Here is an 18281-nt window from a genome sequence, read left to right as displayed (position 1 = left end):
CCCGGCCCCGCGCCCGGCTTCAGCCCTGCCCGCAACAGACAGGGCTGGCGGCGGCTGAGGCGGCGCGGCCCCCGCCCCGCGGTGCTCCAGCGGCGGGCCGGCCGCCCGCAGCGAACATGGCGGGTGCCCGGCGGCGGGGCCGCGGGTCGGGGGCGGGGCGCGGCCGCGGAGCGCGGCGGGGGCGGGTCAGAGCGCCCCGCAGCGGCCGGCGGGGGGTGGCGCCATCTTGGACGGAGGCGGAGAGCGGGGCGGCGGCGGCGGCGGCGGCGGCGGCGGCGGCGGCAGGTGGGGCCGGGCCGGTCCTGGGCCCAGGGACGGCGGGGCGGGTGTCGCGGGTGGGTGTGAGGGTAGCGGCTCCCCGGCGCCGCTGCGGGAGGCGGTGGGTGAGGCGCGGCCGCGCGTCCCCGCGGTGTAGCGGTGTCCCGGACCCCGCAGCGGTGCAGACCCCGCCTGGCGGCCTCTCGGGAGGGCCCGGCCCCTGCCGGTGTGTCCCGCTCCTCCCCCGGGCCGCGGCAGACCCGCGGGTGCCCGTGGGCCGAGCCCGCCGTGACAGCCCCGCTGCCGCCCCCGCCGAGCAGAGCCGCAGCCCCAGCCCCAGCCCTGCCTGCTCGGAGGGAGATTTTCCGCCCCCGCTTTCCCAGCTCATCCCCCTAACCTTACGGCGACCTCAGGGGCTCAGCTCTGGTTCCCGTCTCCGAAAGAGGGTGATCCGGGCGGATCAGGCTTCCCTGGGCGGTGTCAGCCCGGCGAGGTGCTGGACCCTCAAAGCGCGGTCACTGGCCGGCTGGGAGAGGCAGCAAGCGAGGCGCATCCCGGGGAGGGGAATGGGTATAATTCACATGTCATTTTCCACATGAGCAGCCGGGGCTGGCTGGAACCGAAGGACCCTGGTGATGGGGCAGTCAGGCAGCCACCTTGCTGTGGGCTGCGGCTGGCAGGGGCTTGCTGCCAGACTGGGGGTGGATGTGCCAAGATGCCGTGGAGGTTTGCTGGTGCTGTGGCGTGGGCAGCATTTCCGTCCATTACTTGGGTGTACCTGTGCCACACCATCTCCTAATGCTCCAAGGGCTGGCCTGGATGCAGGAGGGTTTGAGCTGTAAAAGTTAATTCAGCAAAGCCAGGTATTGCAGGCTGTGCACAAAGACCTGTCCTGGCACAGGCCGGGTGCCTGTGTGTGTGATGCAGGGGATCCAGATGGCACAGGGCAGACAGGAGCCACCGCCTGGGATAAACCTCAGGGAGTGCTTGGAGAGCACTTGGGAAACTTGGAGAGCAAAGGGAAGCATCACACCTGTTAACACCTGCACATATCTCCCAGGTCTGTCCTACTGCGAGGGAAGTTCAGCCTTTCCCACCTTCCTCCCTGTAGATGAGAAGTAAGGGAGCCTTAGTGAAGATACTGGAGAGGAAACTCCTCAACAGCAGATCTGGTGGTACAGGGGCAGTTTTTGTGAGGAGCTGTCTGAGCCAATGCAGAGCAGAGGGGGAAGATGTCAGAGCAAGAGGTGTAGCTCATTTGACCTGGATCTTCAGGTATACTTGATCTTCACTGAGAGGGGTGGGGGTATGCCTTAGCTGCCCACTTGAGCTGCCTTTTAGCCCTCAGGATTTAAGAAATAACCGTAGTAATTGCTCCATAATGTTCTAAAACCTGGCTTTGGCTGGCAGCCTCGCTTGGCACCCTTCATATAACCTGATCTTTTAAACAAACCTCCAAATGTCACAAGTGAGCACATGAAGCAAGGCTGGCTGTCCCCTTGCTTGCTCTGCAGAGCCCACAGTAAGCTGAAAGCTGCAAAATAAGCCTGGAAGTGGGCAAAAACCCCAGTCCATCTTGGCTCCTGGAAAGAGGGTAAGGCCTGAAGAGTCCTGTGTAGCTTGCAGTGGCTTTGTTGTTTATCCTAAAAGGTGTGTAGTTGTTCATGGCTTGGTCGGTTCTCCTGTTTTGCTTTCTCTGAGCTGGGTGAGACTGGGGATGGAGGCCCAACTTCAGCTGCAGAGGGACACTGAGGTGGCCAGAGCTGCCCTTCCCTCACCGTGTCCCTCCAGACAGCTGGGCAGGTGCTGGCTAAGTCACAACAAATGGTCCTCCTTGGTGTGCTGTGCGGCAGCTGACACGGTGACTTGCCTGGTGAATCATAAGTGAATGCTGCTGAGAGCTGAGCTTTTTGCAGACACCACAGCGTTAGCCCTCTCCTTGGACAAGCTCCAGCTTGGGCGATTCCATTCGGACACTTTAAATGCTCCCTGTCGCCTTTGCAGGCGCAAGGCTCTGCTCTTCTGCCTGCGAGCTCTTGGAGACTTGCTGGGGACTGGAGAACAGCTGCTACTTTCACTCCCTGGCTGTTTTCTTGCCGGGTTGTCTGTGGAGCCTGACTGCAGGACTCTGAAAGGGGCTCTGTTAGCGCCAGGCAGTTGATTTGCCAATAATGGTTTGCTTTCTTTTTCCCGTCAGCTCTACTCTGTTGGCTGCCGAGGGCTGATGGGGGACGCAGGTGAAGTTGTATTGGTTTTGGAGTCTTAACAATTACGAGCTTAACTAGAATGATGGTTCTTAAGGATGTGGCTATAATTAGGCCAAGCTGTCTTGTTTGTTGATTTCCCATTCAGCTCCCAAACTTGGTAGTGGAAATGAACTTGGGGCCTTTTTTAGGATTGCTGTTCGTCTCCACCGGCAAAGAACATTTGGGAGACAGCTCTTTTGCTCCTGTCCTTGCTGCCAGAGCCCGTGGGCAAAGGCAGAGCGCTGTTGTGTCTCCCTCCCAGGGGCTGCTGAGCTGTCATGGGGAACACCACCAGCGAGCGGGTGTCTGGGGAGCGCCATGGCTCCAAGTCCCACCGCTCAGACAGCTCCGGTGCCTCCCACCCCGCCAAGGAGCACCCGCACAAGATCATGGTGGGCAGCACTGATGACCCCAGCGTTTTCAGCTCCCATGACTCCAAGGTAGGGGCTGGCTGCTCCCTTCCCTGCCTGGCCTCCAGAGCCTCGGCACACTGCCTGTGTAGGGCTATGCGAGGGGTCTCTGGGGAGCTGGGAGCCTGGAGGAGCTCTGTGGTGCTCCTGTGTGTGATGTGCGGGTGGGCTGGTAGAGGCCAGGTGTAGAGGCCAGCTGTGTGAATGTGTTCACAGTTGTCTCTGTGTCTCAGTCACATCTCTCTGGTTTTCTTTGCCCAGATTCCTGGGGACAAGGAGTTTGTGTCGTGGCAGCCAGATCTGGAGGAGTCAGTGAAACCATCCCAACAGGCTCGTCCGACTGTCATACGCTGGGCTGATGGAGGCAAGGAGGTCTTCATCTCTGGATCCTTCAACAACTGGAGCACCAAGATCCCACTCATCAAGAGGTAGCCAGTCCCTCAAGTAATTTACTCTATGTTCTTGTCTGCTCCAGTGCAGAGAACGTTTTCCTTTGCTCTCTTGGCTTTTCTCTGTTCACTCAAGCTGTGGGTCTGAGTCAAATACACAGTCAGCTCCTTCCCTGCATGGTGCTGCAGGGACAGTGGGAAGTTGTGAAACAGGGACAGGACAGGACAGGACAGGCCACTTTGCTTGCCCAGCTGGATGTCACGCAGCAGCCAGTGCTGGCAGCAGAGACCTGCCCAGGTATGCAGCAGTCCTCTGGAAGCTGTCAGCTCTTCCCTTGGCTGCAGCATTACCCCATGCCTAGTTGTATGGCTGCCAGTGAGTGTTAGTTGTTTGTCCCTCACGTATCTTCCTGCCCTAATGATGTTCTCGCTGTTCTGCAGCACATCTGTGACTTACATGGAAGCTCATGTAGGACTCTAGCAATTAATCTGGAATGAGTTTATCTCAATTTCAGACTTGACAAACAGAGCTGTCCCACTTGCTCCTGTCCTGCTGTGCCAGCACAGGGCAGGAGCTTTGCCCATGTGTTCTTCTTAGCCTGGCTTGCACATGGTGTCTGTCACGTCCACTTTCTTGGGGCACAGAGGACTGGCCCTTGCAGCTGGGCCGCCAGGGGTTTGAGCCATGGAATGCTCAAACGAGCATTGGAATGCTCGTGCCTGTCATGGCCATGCCTTGGGTCACTGATGATGAGCAAGCCTAACCCTGCATGAAGGTGTTGGGGTAGAGGGGCTGGGCAGTGCTGGTTCCTGGGGCCCTATGGAAGAGCAGCATTCAGAGCATCAACAGGCTGATGCTGTTGCACATCTGTTCTCTCTGCACAGCCACAATGACTTCGTTGCTATCCTGGACCTTCCAGAAGGAGAGCACCAGTACAAATTTTTTGTGGATGGCCAGTGGGTCCATGATCCATCTGAGGTAATGCTCCAAGCTTTATCCCCGCAGATCTTGTCTTCTTCAGGGAACTAGACAGGATGTAACTGCAGCAGAGGGGGAACAGGAAGAGCAGAGACTATCTCCTGAAACAAAAGGCACACCTCCATCTCTTGACTCATTTTAGCGGCTGGTTCTTCTGGACTTAGTCATGATTTATGGGAAAGCATTGGGAAAGGGCAGGGAAATGCCAGAAGGCCCTCAGGTCCCACTGAGAATTGGCAAATGGGGGGTGGACCCTGAAGTCAGCACTCACAGGTTCTCCAAACTGAATTGTGGGGGAGCAGCATGGGAAGGACGACACACCGACCCATGGGCATGTAGCAGGATGGAGGATGGAAATAGGAGGTGGTGTAGGAGCCTGTGATGGAAAATCCTCCCAGGGTAAACAGTAGAGGTCTGCAAGCATAGGGCAGAGAGGGACACCAGCCACCTGTGCTTGGAGGTAGTGTTGCAGCAAAGACAGCTTGGGCTGGGAGGATCTAGGAAGCACTGAATGTGCCTCAGTTGGAGGTGAACACAGGAATATTTTCACCCGAATTCTTTCCAGCCTGTGGTTACCAGCCAGATGGGGACGATAAACAACCTCATCCACGTCAAGAAGTCTGACTTCGAGGTGTTTGATGCATTGAAGGTGGATTCCCTGGAGAGCTCAGAAACCTCAGGTCGGGGTGAGTTTTGTGGCATTACAGCTTTGCATGTGCTATTTTCCACCTTCTCTGCTCTGAGACTCACTGCTCTGGGTGCACAGACCCCCTGGGCAGAGGTGTGGGCCTTCACTGGGGGTGAGTAGTGTTGGGCAGCGTGTCCTCCTCAGCCCACAGCTGAGGCCTTGTCTCTCTGGAGGGGCTGTGTTGGTGTAACTTGTTCTGTGCTAGCACCATCCCAGAGCAGAGCTGCTGCAGTGCGTAGCTGATGGAGCCATTTCGTACTGGGAAATGCCAGGAACATCAGCCCCTTCTGTCTGGTCAACTGTAAGTCATTTGATCCGGGGTACAAGCTAGGTGAAAGCAGGATCCAGTTTATTTTCAGCAGCTACTCTTGGTTTTCATGCCAAGGTAATTTGTACCAGTGCTAGCACATTGCAAACCTCCCTGTCTGCTTGTGTTACAGCAGCAGGTTAGGTTACCACACAGGCAGCAGTGTGAAATGCTGGCAGGAAGCTCAGTTGTGTGTCTGTCCCTGGTGCAGCCCCATCTCAGGTACAGCTCAACTCCATGTCCTTTCCCAGCCTGGGCAAGAGATGCTCTGCTGGAGAGAAGCCAGCCAGCAGCAGGCAGCCCAAGGAGATGGAGCCCTTCTGGGGGCTGCCTGTTCCCAAAGGTTCAGATCAGATGTAGCAGCCAGTCCAGCTTTCAGTGACTGCGAGCTCCCCAGGTCCCTCCCACGTTGGGAACAGCTGCTCAGTGTCGAGTTCCTATTTGCCTTCCCTGGACCTCCTCATTAGGCAGCACCCAGAGCAACCTGCTCCCTGTGCCCACAGCTCTGGAGCAAGCCAGCTGCTTCCTGCGGGGAGAGAGACCTGGCTGAGCCGAGAGCTGTGCATGAGGGGTCTTGTGTTGGGTATCATGGGGTTGTGTTGTGTCAGTGCATGTACCAGCTTACAGCCCTGCTGGGAATTGCCATGGGCTCGCCCAGCTGCTTTTTCTGTTGTGAAAAGGCTGACCTGTTGCTACAGAATAAATCCCTGTGCATGGCTTGTGGAGGATGTTTGTGTTTGAAAGACCTTGATGAGTCCTTCTCAGCTTCTTCGGAGCTGCTCTGTGCTTGACCATCCTGCTTCAGTCATTTCATGTCTCTCTGCCTTTGTTGTCTCTCTAGATTTATCCAGCTCCCCACCGGGACCTTATGGCCAGGAGATGTACGTATACCGGCCCGAGGAGCGCTTCAAATCCCCACCCATCCTCCCGCCTCACCTCCTCCAGGTCATCCTCAACAAGGACACCAACATCTCGGTGTGTACCAGCATGCTGCTCACTGAGTGAGCCACACTGGGGTTGGAAAGGGAGTCCTGTCTGCAGGGAGCCTGGGCTCCCCTTGACTGGGGTCTAGCCCTTGGCATTTCCTAGGAAAGGCGTCACTTTTCCCATTTACCACACTGATTTGGCCTTCTGGTGCTTAGCTCCTCCTGTTTAGCTTAGCTGTTCCTGTTCAGAACAGCCAGAGGCGGTGGCAGCTCAAGCTGCCTGACACAGCAGCTCCCTGTGCTGCCAGGGGTTGGGGGATCAGGGCTCGGCTGTTCCCCTGTGACACTCCTCTCCTCCTAGTGTGACCCAGCACTGCTGCCCGAGCCCAACCACGTCATGCTCAATCACCTCTACGCGCTCTCCATCAAGGTAAGCGCAGGTCCTGCAGGGCTGCAGGTGAGGAGCTGCTGTGGCTCCCAGGAGCCTGCAGCACCTGCAGGGAGCAGAACCTGCTCATCTGGGGGGTGCAGATGGGAGCTGGCTGCCTGGTGAGGGGGTGGCATGCACAGGGGCAAGAGGGTGTGACTTCCTGACGATTCCCTTCAGCTGCCTCCCTGCAGCATGGGGGAGCTAAGCATGTATCAGACCCTGCCCTTGCTCTGCCCCGCTGCCCTGTTGTGTATTGGACTGGCTGTGGGACTGGGGACAGCAGGGGCAGCTCCCCAAGCCCCAGGCATGCCCTGGCCCCACGTGCTGACGCTGTCTCCCTCAGGATGGCGTGATGGTGCTCAGTGCCACGCACCGCTACAAGAAGAAGTACGTCACCACGCTGCTGTACAAGCCCATCTGAGCTGGGGCCTCACACGCTCCCCACGCAGGACACGAAATGCCGCTTGTCTGCACACACTGGGCCACGGGACTGTGTGACAACTGGCCACTGGCTCCAGCCTCCAGCCTGGCAGGGACACGGGCCCCAGCAACAAGCTCAGGGCCACTGGGGCCTGTGACGCTGTCCCATCCTACCGGCGTGGTTCAGCCTTTGGTTTCCACCCACCTGCAGCTTCCCTTGGCTTCTGTGAGTCTCTGGGACCACTTTGCTGCTCACCAGAACAGCCCTTCCTCACGCCCAACACGAAAAGGGCTTCACCCTGCCTGTCTTCTCCAGCCTGTGAGGGCCTCAAGGTGGTCCTGGCACTGCACCCAGTCCAGGCTCCAGGAGCACATCCTGTTCTTCTGAAGGTTGTGCTGCTGCCCTGGTGCTGAATCTCCAAGGCCATCTTGTCTGCCAGGGGCTCTGTGACACTCCAGCCTGACACCTGCCCCCTGTTCCACAGCCCTGGCTGTGGGGCTGCCCCCCAGCTTTTTTTGAACCTCTGCGAGGTTCAGCGTCGAGCCAGCATGATGGACGGTACAGCTGGACACAGCCACTCTTACCTGCTGCTGTGAGAGCACCATCAAGGACTGCAACACCCTCTCCCCAGTATCAGCTGCTTCTGTGGGACAGGGCTGACTTTGTCACAGCCACAGGGCCACTGGCACGTGCCCGTGCTGGAGGGGCCTGGGAAGAGCAGAGCCGGGCAGGCACTCCAGGACTCTGGCTGCACCGCCTGCTGCTGCAGCAGTGCCGTGGGACAGGGGGTTCTCTATTTATTACAGTATTTATTGTTCTCGGTGCTGCTTGCCTGGTGTTGGAGAGGGGGTCCAGAAGAGGAGGAAAGGGAGCACCCAGCACGGCACAGAGCTTCCCTTGTGTTGTTAGGGTAGGGCACAGAGCCACCCCCTGGGGACAGCTGGGGCCTTTGGCACCCCGTGCTGCCGGTGGTTTGGGGAGGGGGAGCACAGCTGCAGAGACAGGCATGCCAGAAACACCACAACCCAAAGGAAAGCTTTATTGGGGACTCTTCAGCCGCTGAACAGAATATGGCATTTCTTACATCTTCCTTCTGCGCTGGGGCCCCGACATGTGCGGAGTCCCCAAAACGCATTTCCAATACCTCTGTCTATATACATATACATATACATACATCCACAAGCAGGGACAGGGACTCATCAGGGTTACAGAGGGGACCGGGTCCCAGGGCAGGGTGTGCTCAGCGAGGGGAGCTGTGTCACCCCACTGAGCACTGAGGAAGGGAGCAAGTGCTGAAGCATGGGCCAGACAAAGGCCAAAACAGCAGCTGCTGCTGCCATGCCAAGCAAAGGCTGGTGGAGGACATGCAACCACCACAGCAGCCCAAACCCGCTAACTGTGTAGCACTGGACACCCCAGAGCCCTTTCACCCCGGCCCTCAGAGCAGCAGGGACAGGGTCCACTCCAGCCCTTTGGCATGGCATGGCTCAGCAGCCAGCTCTTCCATGCTGGCCATTGCTCCTTGCCCTGCACAGGGCTCACGCAACAGGCAGGGCCTGCTGGGCCTTCACCTGGCAAGAGACAACACATGGCAATAAGGACGAGCACTACTGTACCCCGGGGACATGGACGTGCTAGCTGAGGACAGACAAGGAAAATGTGTCCCTGTGTCCCCCACACACTTCACCCAGCTAGCCCTCAGCACTCCACGACAGCCACAGGGCGTGTGCCATCTGTGTCCATCCCCAGGGCATCAGGACCGGGACACCCACCCCGGCCATCAGGGCACACTCACCTCCAGGTTTGTCCTGGCCTTGCGCAGAACATTGTGGGTCCTGGTCACTGCAGGGGAGAGAGATGGGGTCAGTGAGGGCCCTGTGCTGTGGAGCCACATCGGGCACGCGGGGACTAGGCCAGCTTGGCTGTGCCGCCAGAGCACGTACACTGGCTGACGATGAACTGCTCCATGCTGTCCTTGAGCTGGGCTGTGCTGCGCAGCCGCCTGGCGGTGCTCTGCAGAGCGTCCTCCCTCTCGGAAAGCCGGGCCCGCAGCGCCGCGATCTCACCCTGGAGCACCTGCTCCTGGGACAGAGGAGGGTGATGAGCAGCGAGCACCCGGCCCAGTGCCCTGCCGGCCCCAGCCCCTGCTCACCTTGCCCTGGTGCTGGGCAGGGCTCACGGGCAGCACGGTGCTCCAGAAGGCAGTGAGGAGAGACACGCACTCCTCCAGGATGCCGTGCAGGGTGCTGGCGCTGCCCCAGAGATGCCCCTGCCCCGTGCCTGTCCGTCCCAGGGCCTGCGGGAGAAGGGTGCGGGAGCAGGTGCTGCTGGGGCAGCCCCATCCCGCTGCACCCGGGGAGCCGCCGTGCTCAGCCTGGTGCAGCAGGGCAGTGCCGGCAGCATTCCCTGGGCTGGAGGCTCCCTGCCTCCAGCTGCCCCTGCAGCCCTCGGGGCCGGTTCTGGGCTCGGGAACCACGTAATGCACGGTGCGCTGAGGGTCTGGCCCCCAGCTGCTGCCTGCCCCGTCCTGCCCACGCTTTACCTCCTTTCCTGGGAGCGGAGAGTTGGGCAGCCTGAGTGCTGGGCGTGTGAGACACATCAGCTCCCGGGCCAAGGCCTTTCCCTCCACGATGTGCTGCTCCAGGGCTCGGTACGTGTCCAGACGGCCAACAACGTGAGCCCCCGTCAGTCCCTCGCTCTTCCTCAGCAGCACGTCTGCCCCACGTGGCTCTGTGGAGCAAGGTGGGTTAGGTGAGGACCACTGCCCGCTCCCCTCGTGACCCACCCTGTCCCATCCCAGGCACTTGACTCTGCTCTGAGCTCTCCAGTCTTGCTCAGCAAGGGTGCTGCCACGAGTTCATCAGAACCCACCGTCCATCCGTCGGAGCACCGACGTGCCGGAGGGCAGTGGGGAGAGGAGGGGAGCTGCTGAGTTAGTGCCCACATCGCGCACTGGAGGAGATGGGAAGCAGCCTGGAACAAGAAACATCTGACCCCTGTAGATAGATGTGGCTCCGTGCCTGGGCCTGCTGGGGTCCAGCTCTCCCTCTCTGCCTGCCAGCAGGGCTACTGTGTGCAACCTGCTGCCCCAGGAGAAGTGTCTGGGACCACCCAAGGGTTGCAGAGGGACCAGGCACCCCAAGGGCAGGAGCTGGGCAGGGGTGCTCTGCATGGGTCCCGTACCTGCTCGTGTCTCAGCAGAGGGGCCAGGGAGGCTCTCATAGACGTGCAGCTCTGCACGCAGGGTCTGCAGGAGCAGGCGCTGCTCCTCACTCTGCTGCTGCAGGAGTGTCACTGAGTGCTGCAGCCTGCAGAGGTGACACGTGGGTCTGGTGCCAGCCATCCCTCCCCGTCCTGTGGCGCCAAGGCTACCACGCCCCAAACCTTACCTGTTGTTGTCCTCCTGCAGAGAGCGCCGCTCGTCCCGGAGCTGCCGGACACTCTCTTGGCACTCGGAGAGCTCCTCCGCCAGCCTCCGCTGCTTCCCACGCCTCTGGCCCAGCTCTGCTTCAGCCTCCCGTGCCCGGGAGCAGGCAGCCATGAGTGCCTCCTGCACCCGTGCCAGCTCTGGGGACAGAGAGCACGGAGGTGTCACCACCACCCCACTCAGCCAGTGCCCTCTGGGACTCAGCCCCAGGGTGCCAGCCCAGCCCCACCTTGGGAGAGGTGGTCACGTTGGAGCCGCAGGGTCTGGTTTTCCTCATGCAGAGCCTGGTTCTCCCTGCTCAGCTGCAGCCCCAGCTCCGGTGTCTGGGCATAGACATCACTGGGCAATGCTGTGGAGGGGACCGGTGCTGAGTGTCTCTCCCCAGTGCCCGGTTGTGCTCGGGGCGAGCAGAGGGATGTGCAGAGGCCTGGCCCCCGCACCGTGCGCCCCGTACCGCTGGCCTTGCCGGTGGAGGCCAGGCGGCGCTCCAGCTGCTCCCGGAGCCGGTCGTTGGTGCAGATGGACTCCTCCAGGCGCTGGCGCAGGTTGCGGATCTCCAGCAGGTGTTCCTCCAGCAGGTCTGCCCCTGCCACAAACCAGGGGCTCAGGGCAGGAAAGGCTGTGCCTGCCTCTCTCCACAGCAGAGCCCTGTCCCACAGCTGTTGTGGAGCCGGATCTCTGCCCAGTACCCCACAGGCAGGTGGGATGCCCCTGTGCTCTCCAGCGTGGACCTTACCTGTCAGCTTCTGGCCGGAGGGGTACCCCGCCGGCAGGGCCCCACAGAGCAGCTGGCCGGGCACGTCCCAGGGGCCGCGGCTGTCGGAGGCCGCGGGGAGCTCAGCCGGGCCCTGCAGGGCTCCGTGCCGGCAGAACGATGCTGGGGCTTTGCTGCCCTCTCCAAAGGGGCCCGGCAAGACTGTGGGCTTTGCTGGTGCCATGGGCAGTGTCACACCTACACACACAAGACAAAGTGGGGAGGAGGAGAAGGACAGTGACCAGGTAGGAAGAATGGGGCAACACACTCCATCTGCTTTTTCCCCCCTTCTTGCTCTGCTCAACAGTGCAATCCAATCCAGTGTCCCCCATCACTGACCTCCTGTCCCAATCAAGCCTATTCCCGCTGAGGAGCAGGGGCTCTCCCAGGATTTGATGACTACAGGGCACAAGGTGGAGGGTCTCAGCCCCACTCCTACACAACGCCTTACCAAATCAGCCTTTTCCTAGAAGACCCAGAATATGCCAGTGTCTACATCTAGGGCTAATGCTGTCTGTGGATGGGTCCCTCCAACCCACCAGGTCCTCTCTACATGAAAGCCACATGTTCCCATTGTCCTGCAGCCAGAGCAGTGGGATTCAACCTCAAAGCCATAGCCCTGAGAAGGAGAAGATCAAGGGCAGGACATGCAGGTGAGAGAGGGTGGGGGATGATGTCTCACAGCACAGCATGCAGGGCAGGCAGGACCAAACCCAAGCCAAGAGGCAGTGTGCTCACTTTCTCCCAGCTGCCTCCGGAGCACCTGCAGTTCCTGCTGTGCCTCAGCCAGGGAGCAGACAGAATTCCCGCAGCAGCCCAGGAGTGGCGGGGCCGCAGGAGGAGGAGCCCCGGCAGGGAGGAAGGGGGACAGCCCGGGGGCCAGGACAGGCAGGGGGGCATTAACGGGTTTGGACAAGGAGTCAAAGTGAAGGCCTAGAGACAGGAGAGAGACGGAGAGAGGTGTTACAGTGGCTCTGACTCAGCCTGGCAGAGACCCCTTCTCCCTGGTGCTCTGGGGACCATGGCATACCCCGAGAAGCCAAGTCCCTGTGACCAGAGGCACTGCAGTTGTGGCCTCTGGTCAGCGTGCAGCACCTGCGTGTTGGGTGGGCTCCTCGTGGCACTGGCTGTACTCGCTGGCCGCATCCCCATCGGAGCAGGGCTCCAGCCCCTCAGAGGTGAAGGATGAGCTGCTGGCAGAGTGGGATGACTCCGAGGGTGGGCAGCTGCTACCTGGGGACTCAGAACGCTCCTGCAGCTTCACCTCCAGGCTCTCAATCTCCTTCTCCTGGAGCTCCCGGCTGAGCCTGCGGAGGTGGCCCATCACCACGTCTGACCTCCATCCCACAGCCCTTTCCTACACGATGCCCCACATGCCATGTCCCACTAGTGATGCAAGGCTGCTCAGACATACGGAGTGCCCATGGGGCTTGCCATGCCCAGAGCAGAGGCAGCCCCAGGACATCCACCTGAGGCAGAGACCCCAAGGGCACCCTGGGCCCCCACCCCAAGAGCAGTGATAGACCTCAAGGTGCCCGTGCCAAACACGTCCCACAAACCCTTCCTTGGGAACAGGTACCTCTGTGCCAGGAGTTCGTGACTGGTTTTATCCTCCCTGTCTTGTCGATCTCCTGAAAAAGCAAGCCAGAGAAGAGCCAGTCAGTGCCTCTGTGCCCCCGGACACCTGGTCCTACACAGAGCCATAGCAGGACAGGACAAACCGAAGCGGGTATCCCACACAGCACATGATGTGAGAGTATCTCCTGCTCTTCAGCCATCAAAGCATCCCTTCCTGACCCATCACACACCCATGACATCCAGCCCCACTGCCCCCCTAGAGGTGCTTACTGATGCCCAGCTTGTCGCTGAGCCTCTCAGCCAGGTGCCTGCCCTGGGCCAGCTGCTCCCGAAAGCCCTGGCCCAGGTAGTAGTCGATGTCAGTGCCCCGAAGGAGGTCCTCGAAGGAGCGCAGAGCATCCCGCAGGTGCTGGGCCAGGCTGCGGCTCACTCCACGGCCCTCCCGCAGCGTCTGCCGCAAGTGGGAGAGCTCCCGAGCCTGTGCCTGGATCAAAGAGTTGTATTTCCTAGGAGAGATGGGCAAGCAGGGTGTTCACAGGGCAGCCAGACTCGCTGAGAACACAGCAGGGATGAAGTGCCGAGGAGGGAGTCCGTGCATCATCCGCTGCTGGGACTCTGCCGCACCGCACAAACACCCCAGGAACCTGCCTGCAGGAAAACCATGCAACAAGGAGCCCCCAGCCTCGGGCAGCTCCTGGAAATCCCTGTATCTCCCCATCTGCTCCCAGCCCCCAGGGCCATACCCTGGCCAAGTGGCAGACTGCAGCTCCTTGGGCAAGGTGGCTCCATGCTTGGCCGTGGGCAGCTGTGCCTCGAGCAGGGCGACGCGGTGCACCAGGCTCTGCAGGTCGCGGTGTGCCCGCAGGGCGGGCGGGCACAGCGTGCCGTGGCCATCCGACTGCCAGCCCTCGTCCTCGTCCGTCAGGCTGTGGGCTGGGGACGCCAAGACCTTGGGAGCCGGCAGGGGCCGCTCAGCACCCGAGGTGTAGCCGCTGGTGACAGAGATGGAGCGGGCACGGCGCTGCAGGCTCTGGATCACTTTGTTGGCATTGAGCAGCTGGGCCTTGAGGTCCTGGATGTGCTGGTGCAGGGCCTCCACATCCTCCAGGGCCATGGTTTTCTGGGCAATTTTGCCCACTCTAGACATCCCTGGCTGGCACAGGGACCCCAGCTCCTCACCCAGGCTGGTCTCACTGAACACATCTGGCTCCTCACACTCTGCAGAGAGCACAGTGTGTCACTTCTCTACACCAGGGGGGCAGAGCACAGGGATCCCTGGAACCCTGGCCCTCCCTACCGGGGCTGGTGGTCTCGTCACGGTCAGCCTCGGTCTCGCTGCGTCCACAGGTCTCATAGCCCAGGTCCTGGAAGTCCACCTGCACTTGCTTGCTGAGCTGCTGTGTCTGAGGTTCACCTGCTGGGCAGCACCATCAGCTCAGGGTCCCCCAGGCAGGATTCACCACCCCTGCGCCGTGCACAGCACGGTGCACAGGGCCCAGAACACACCCCCACCCCACCCTGGCCTTTAACTCACGGAGCAGGACGTGGTATTTCTCCAGCTGCTCAGCTTGTGCCCGCACTCTGGCCTCGGAGGCAGCAAGCTTGTCCTGCAGCTCCTGGCACTGCCTTTGGCCCTGTGCCACCTGGGAGCGGAGCTCTGCACCCAGCCCTGGCCAGCCCCTGCCGGGAACTGAGCCCTCCACCTGCCGGGGGCAAGATGGGCTGTCAGCTCCGCATTTCCACCCTCATCCCCATCTCTATTTTCATTTCCATCCTGGTTCCCTGTGCACTTACATGGCTCCCATCCCCTCCGCCCAGGCTGCCAGGGCAGGGTCTCTTGGCCATGTCATCCTGGGCTCGAGCCTCCATCGCTGGGCGTTTGGTGGGCACCGTTCCCCTCTCTGCTGGGAGCCCTTGGCCATCCCCGCTGCCTCCGGCCGGGCGGTCCCCAAGGGAACCGCGGCTCTTCCGCTGCAGCCTCCGGGGCTCAGGGGCCAGAGGGCTGCCCAGCCCAGGCTCCTCCTGCTCCCCGCTCTCCAGCAGCGACGTGGCTTCACCCATCCGCTCTTTCAGCTCCGCGTTTTCCAGGCACAGGCTCAGCATCGCCTTCCTGGGGGCACAAGGCACAGTAAAGGACAGGCAGAGGCCGGGATGCAGGGTGGCCCCTCCGGCCACTGTCCCCCTGGCTCCAGAGCCCCGGAGCTCTTGCCTGATGTGGGAGACAGAGGAGAAGCCGGCTTCCTCCAGCTGCGCCTTCAGCTCCCGCAGCTCCTCCTCAGCCCGCAGCTCCCGTTCGCGCACGGTGGGTGCTGTGCTCCTTTCGGTGCCCCCACTTTCCTTGCGGGCCCGGGGGTTGCTCTATAGGCACAAAGACAGAGGGTGACAGGGACGTTTCCCAAGGGGCTAGGACGCAGTTTGGCGGTGGCGCAATGCCCAGCTCCGCCACCCCTGTTCCCGGCGTGGCGCTGCGCCGACTCACCTGCTGGCTTGCCAGCCCACGGGCTGCCTCCTCCTTCATGCTGTCGGTGAAGTTGGTGCTGGCATCGGTGTGCGTGCCTGCAGCCCGACCTAGGGGACAGCACAGCACACAAGGCGCTCAGAGCAGCAGCACTGGCAGCGCTGCCTCTGTCCTCTCCTCCCTGCTGGTGCCCATGGTCACTGCGGGCAGCCCCAGGGCAGGTATCTGCTCTCAGACACCCTGGTGCTGGGTTACTCCCGGCCGGACCGGGCTTTCCCTGCTGTCCCTGGGTGCTGCCACCCCCTCTCTGCACACTGGACCCCGTGCTGGCCCATCACTGAGGGAGGGGACAGCCCCGGGGATGGGAGCACAGCGATGGCTCCTGCCCCATCCATGCCTTTGCTTGCTGCCCTGACAGACAGGCACACGCACCACCCACCCTGCAGCCGCTTCACAAGCCACAGCCAGCAGCAGCAGCAGCACAAGCTTGGGCAGGGAGCCCTGCTGGACTGCCCCAAGCCGGTGGGAGGATTGGGGTGCACACACCACCATCACCTGCCCAGGGCAGCTCAGGAGCAGCCACCCTCCCCATAGCACCCAAGCCGTGCTGTCAGGCATAGCCTGGGGCTCCCTGCAAGCCCTGTGCTGGCTTTGCAGAGCTAAAGGGACACTTGTACCCCTACATCTGCATGGGGAGCTTGGCCAGAACTGGGGCCATGCTTTTCTGCTTGCACACAGCTCTGTTCCTGTTCCTTTGGTGCCAAACCCTGGGTGAGGACTCAAACCCCTTGTCCGGGCAGCTGGGAGATGGCTGTATCCCCAATCCCTCCTCTCCCCAGGGGGACAGATGCTTAGACAGGGCCCAAGACTATCCCTCGGGCTGTGAAGGGCCAGGTTCCACAGCTGCCTGTGCACCAAAGGAGAGGTAACTGCTTTGCCCGCGGCCAAATCCATCACCATCAACTCTGGAACTGCCAGGCAAGGCAGAATACAGAGCAGGGAAACACAGAGAGATGCTGTCAGGACAGATGCCAAGCATCACTGCTGAAGGGGAAGCCAGCAGGGATGCAGCAGGGATGCATCTGGGTCTCAGGAAGAATGGCCAAGGACCAGCCAGGAACGTGCCTTGCAGCAGGGCAGGCTTTTGCACTGTGCTCATAGATGGGGACACACCCACGAGATCCACGTGTGCCATGAGGCTGCAAAAATGTGGGGCACCTCACTGCTGAACCTGGGTAGACATTACCCTGCGTCCCGGGGAGCAGAGAGAGCCATCACTGCCCCCGGGAGCAAGGCCAGCCATCACTGTCACACAAGGAGAAATGCTGTTCGGGGAGCGAATCGCTCAGCGACAGCAGCAGCGCGGGAAAGCAGCTCCTGTAGGTGGCACTCGGCACAGCCAAAGCACAGCCCGTGAGCCCCAGGGACAGAACCTGCTGCTTGCTGAAGCAGCCAGGGCGACAGCAGTGCCTCTGGGGCCCGGAAGGGTGAGGGCATGCAGACCGTGGGCCGCAGACTTTGCTGGGGGCTGAGGGCCACAAGGCTCTCAAGGTGGGTCACACCGTGGCTGAGGCACCACAGCAGGGTGACACACAGCTGCTCTGGGAACATGGGAGAGCCAGCTCTCGTGCCAGGGCACAGCATCCCACTTCTCACCACTGCCCACAGCTCCGCGCAGCCCCCAGCGCTCCGGGGCTGAGGAGTAAAAGGGAGCGCAATTCTCAAGGAAAATGGACCCCAAAAACCAACTAAAACCACGGGGCAGAACAGGGAGCCAGCTGAGGAGCAGAGATGTGTGCATGCAGGGCAGCTGTGCCCAGGCTAGTGGTCACCACGTGCTTGAACTCCCCACTGCAGCAGGAGCACACCGGGCTGCTCAGCTCTGTGTGTGCCACCAGCACAGGAGATGAGATGCAGCCACAGCTCTACTTTTCCACAGACTCCTCCCGCTTTCAGCCCAGCCTGAAGGCACAGAGAATTAGTTACATGCTTGCAAATTGTACACGGCCCACGAGCACGGGACACTCGGGTACACGGGCTGCACAGGAGCCTTCATGCTGCTGGGAATAAGGGACAGGAAGCAAGATCCTTGGGAAAGTTCAGAGAGTCCACAAAGACTACGAGACAGCACAAAGCACTGCACAGTTTGACAGAGGGTGATCTCAGGCAGGGAATGCTCAGCCAGGACTATCAAGGGATAAGAGGAGGCCTTAAAGAACAGGCCAGAAAAGCTGGAGCACCTGAGCCTAGGATAACACTGCCCCAAAGGGGCACTTCACAGCAGTGATGCTAACAGAGGCAGGGACATACCTACAGCAAAACAAACACAGGTGGAGAAGGGAGATGCCTGAACACCAGCCAAGACTCCTCTCAGGCCATGCCAGTGAGTCTGGGCTGGGTCCCAGGCTCCATGGTGCTCAAGGGACTGGGAGCCAGCTGGGCATCAGTGCCAGGATGGCAGAGGGAAAATGGAAAGAACAGGGACACAAAGGCTTCTACCAAGTGAGAAGCAAAAGGATGAAGAGAAGATGGTGCTACACGGAGAAGTGAGAAGAAGGGAATGAGATGAAACACAAGAAAGGAAAAGCTAACAAAGTCCAGAGCTGCCCAGCAGCTCCCAGCTGTGTCCCTTCAAGCCACAGGGGAACTGCTGTGGCCACAACGCAGCTGAGTGCTGACCCAGAGGGGCAAAGGGGAGCTCTGCTGCCTCCCACCCCGCAGGGCACAGGGAGGAGAAGCCCTCAGGGCACACAAGGCACGGCACAGGCGGTGCCAGCTGAAGCAGTTGCAAGGAGCCATGCAGCAGAGCAGTCTCAGGTGCAAATGTGCAGCCCAGCACCACAGAGCTCTTCTGCTCCACCTGCCCCTAGCTCAGCCTCCCCAGCAAGCACAAACAGATGCTCAGAGGTGCAAAATTTGCTCCTGCCATTTTGAGACGTGATTGAGTACAAGACAGCAGATCCACTGTCCACTGGAAGCCCTGGTCATTGGAGGGTTGTCCCTAGTGTTT

General features: G+C 60.7%; 2 protein-coding genes across 10 annotated transcripts in view; one reads left to right on the top strand and one right to left on the bottom strand.

Moving 5' to 3' along the window:
• Positions 1 to 256: 256 nt before the first annotated feature.
• Positions 257 to 7871, top strand: PRKAB2 (protein kinase AMP-activated non-catalytic subunit beta 2). Of its 3 annotated transcripts, none has more exons than XM_053950130.1 (8): positions 257 to 285; positions 2767 to 2944; positions 3176 to 3342; positions 4189 to 4282; positions 4848 to 4968; positions 6119 to 6252; positions 6565 to 6633; positions 6977 to 7871. In XM_053950130.1, exons 2-8 carry the CDS (start codon positions 2783 to 2785, stop codon positions 7052 to 7054), a joined length of 825 nt encoding a protein of 274 aa, XP_053806105.1. In that variant the 5' UTR covers positions 257 to 285; positions 2767 to 2782; the 3' UTR covers positions 7055 to 7871. The 3 variants fall into 3 exon arrangements, with proteins under 3 accessions (XP_053806105.1, XP_053806106.1, XP_053806104.1); XM_053950131.1 differs by lacking the exon at positions 257 to 285 and adding an exon at positions 715 to 1852 and having other exon boundaries at positions 4848 to 4962; XM_053950129.1 differs by lacking the exon at positions 257 to 285 and adding an exon at positions 716 to 1852.
• A 196-nt stretch (positions 7872 to 8067) lies between these two features.
• The window catches only part of PDE4DIP (phosphodiesterase 4D interacting protein), a 28481-nt gene continuing 18267 nt past the window's right edge, over positions 8068 to 18281 (bottom strand). For 4 of the 7 annotated variants that reach the window (XM_053950124.1, XM_053950118.1, XM_053950119.1 and 1 more), the window contains 20 exons: positions 15293 to 15381; positions 15023 to 15171; positions 14608 to 14923; positions 14348 to 14516; positions 14111 to 14227; positions 13557 to 14031; positions 13084 to 13319; positions 12815 to 12866; positions 12331 to 12542; positions 11974 to 12168; positions 11218 to 11433; positions 10936 to 11067; positions 10711 to 10830; positions 10444 to 10621; positions 10238 to 10362; positions 9926 to 10027; positions 9207 to 9784; positions 8998 to 9136; positions 8850 to 8896; positions 8068 to 8625 (listed from right to left, as the gene is read on the bottom strand). In XM_053950124.1, coding sequence (XP_053806099.1) covers positions 8593 to 8625; positions 8850 to 8896; positions 8998 to 9136; positions 9207 to 9784; positions 9926 to 10027; positions 10238 to 10362; positions 10444 to 10621; positions 10711 to 10830; positions 10936 to 11067; positions 11218 to 11433; positions 11974 to 12168; positions 12331 to 12542; positions 12815 to 12866; positions 13084 to 13319; positions 13557 to 14031; positions 14111 to 14227; positions 14348 to 14516; positions 14608 to 14923; positions 15023 to 15171; positions 15293 to 15381 — 3680 coding nt within the window. In that variant the 3' untranslated portion in view covers positions 8068 to 8592. The remainder of the gene's footprint in view (positions 8626 to 8849; positions 8897 to 8997; positions 9137 to 9206; positions 9785 to 9925; positions 10028 to 10237; positions 10363 to 10443; positions 10622 to 10710; positions 10831 to 10935; positions 11068 to 11217; positions 11434 to 11973; positions 12169 to 12330; positions 12543 to 12814; positions 12867 to 13083; positions 13320 to 13556; positions 14032 to 14110; positions 14228 to 14347; positions 14517 to 14607; positions 14924 to 15022; positions 15172 to 15292; positions 15382 to 18281) is intronic. The other 3 variants (XM_053950122.1, XM_053950120.1, XM_053950121.1) reach the window with 3 other exon arrangements.

The sequence above is a fragment of the Vidua chalybeata genome, chromosome 9 (genome assembly GCF_026979565.1).
Source record: "Vidua chalybeata isolate OUT-0048 chromosome 9, bVidCha1 merged haplotype, whole genome shotgun sequence".
NCBI classification, from domain to species: domain Eukaryota; kingdom Metazoa; phylum Chordata; class Aves; order Passeriformes; family Viduidae; genus Vidua; species Vidua chalybeata.
Note: the sequence above shows the minus strand (reverse complement) of the source record. Positions and strands in the feature narration are given on the sequence as shown.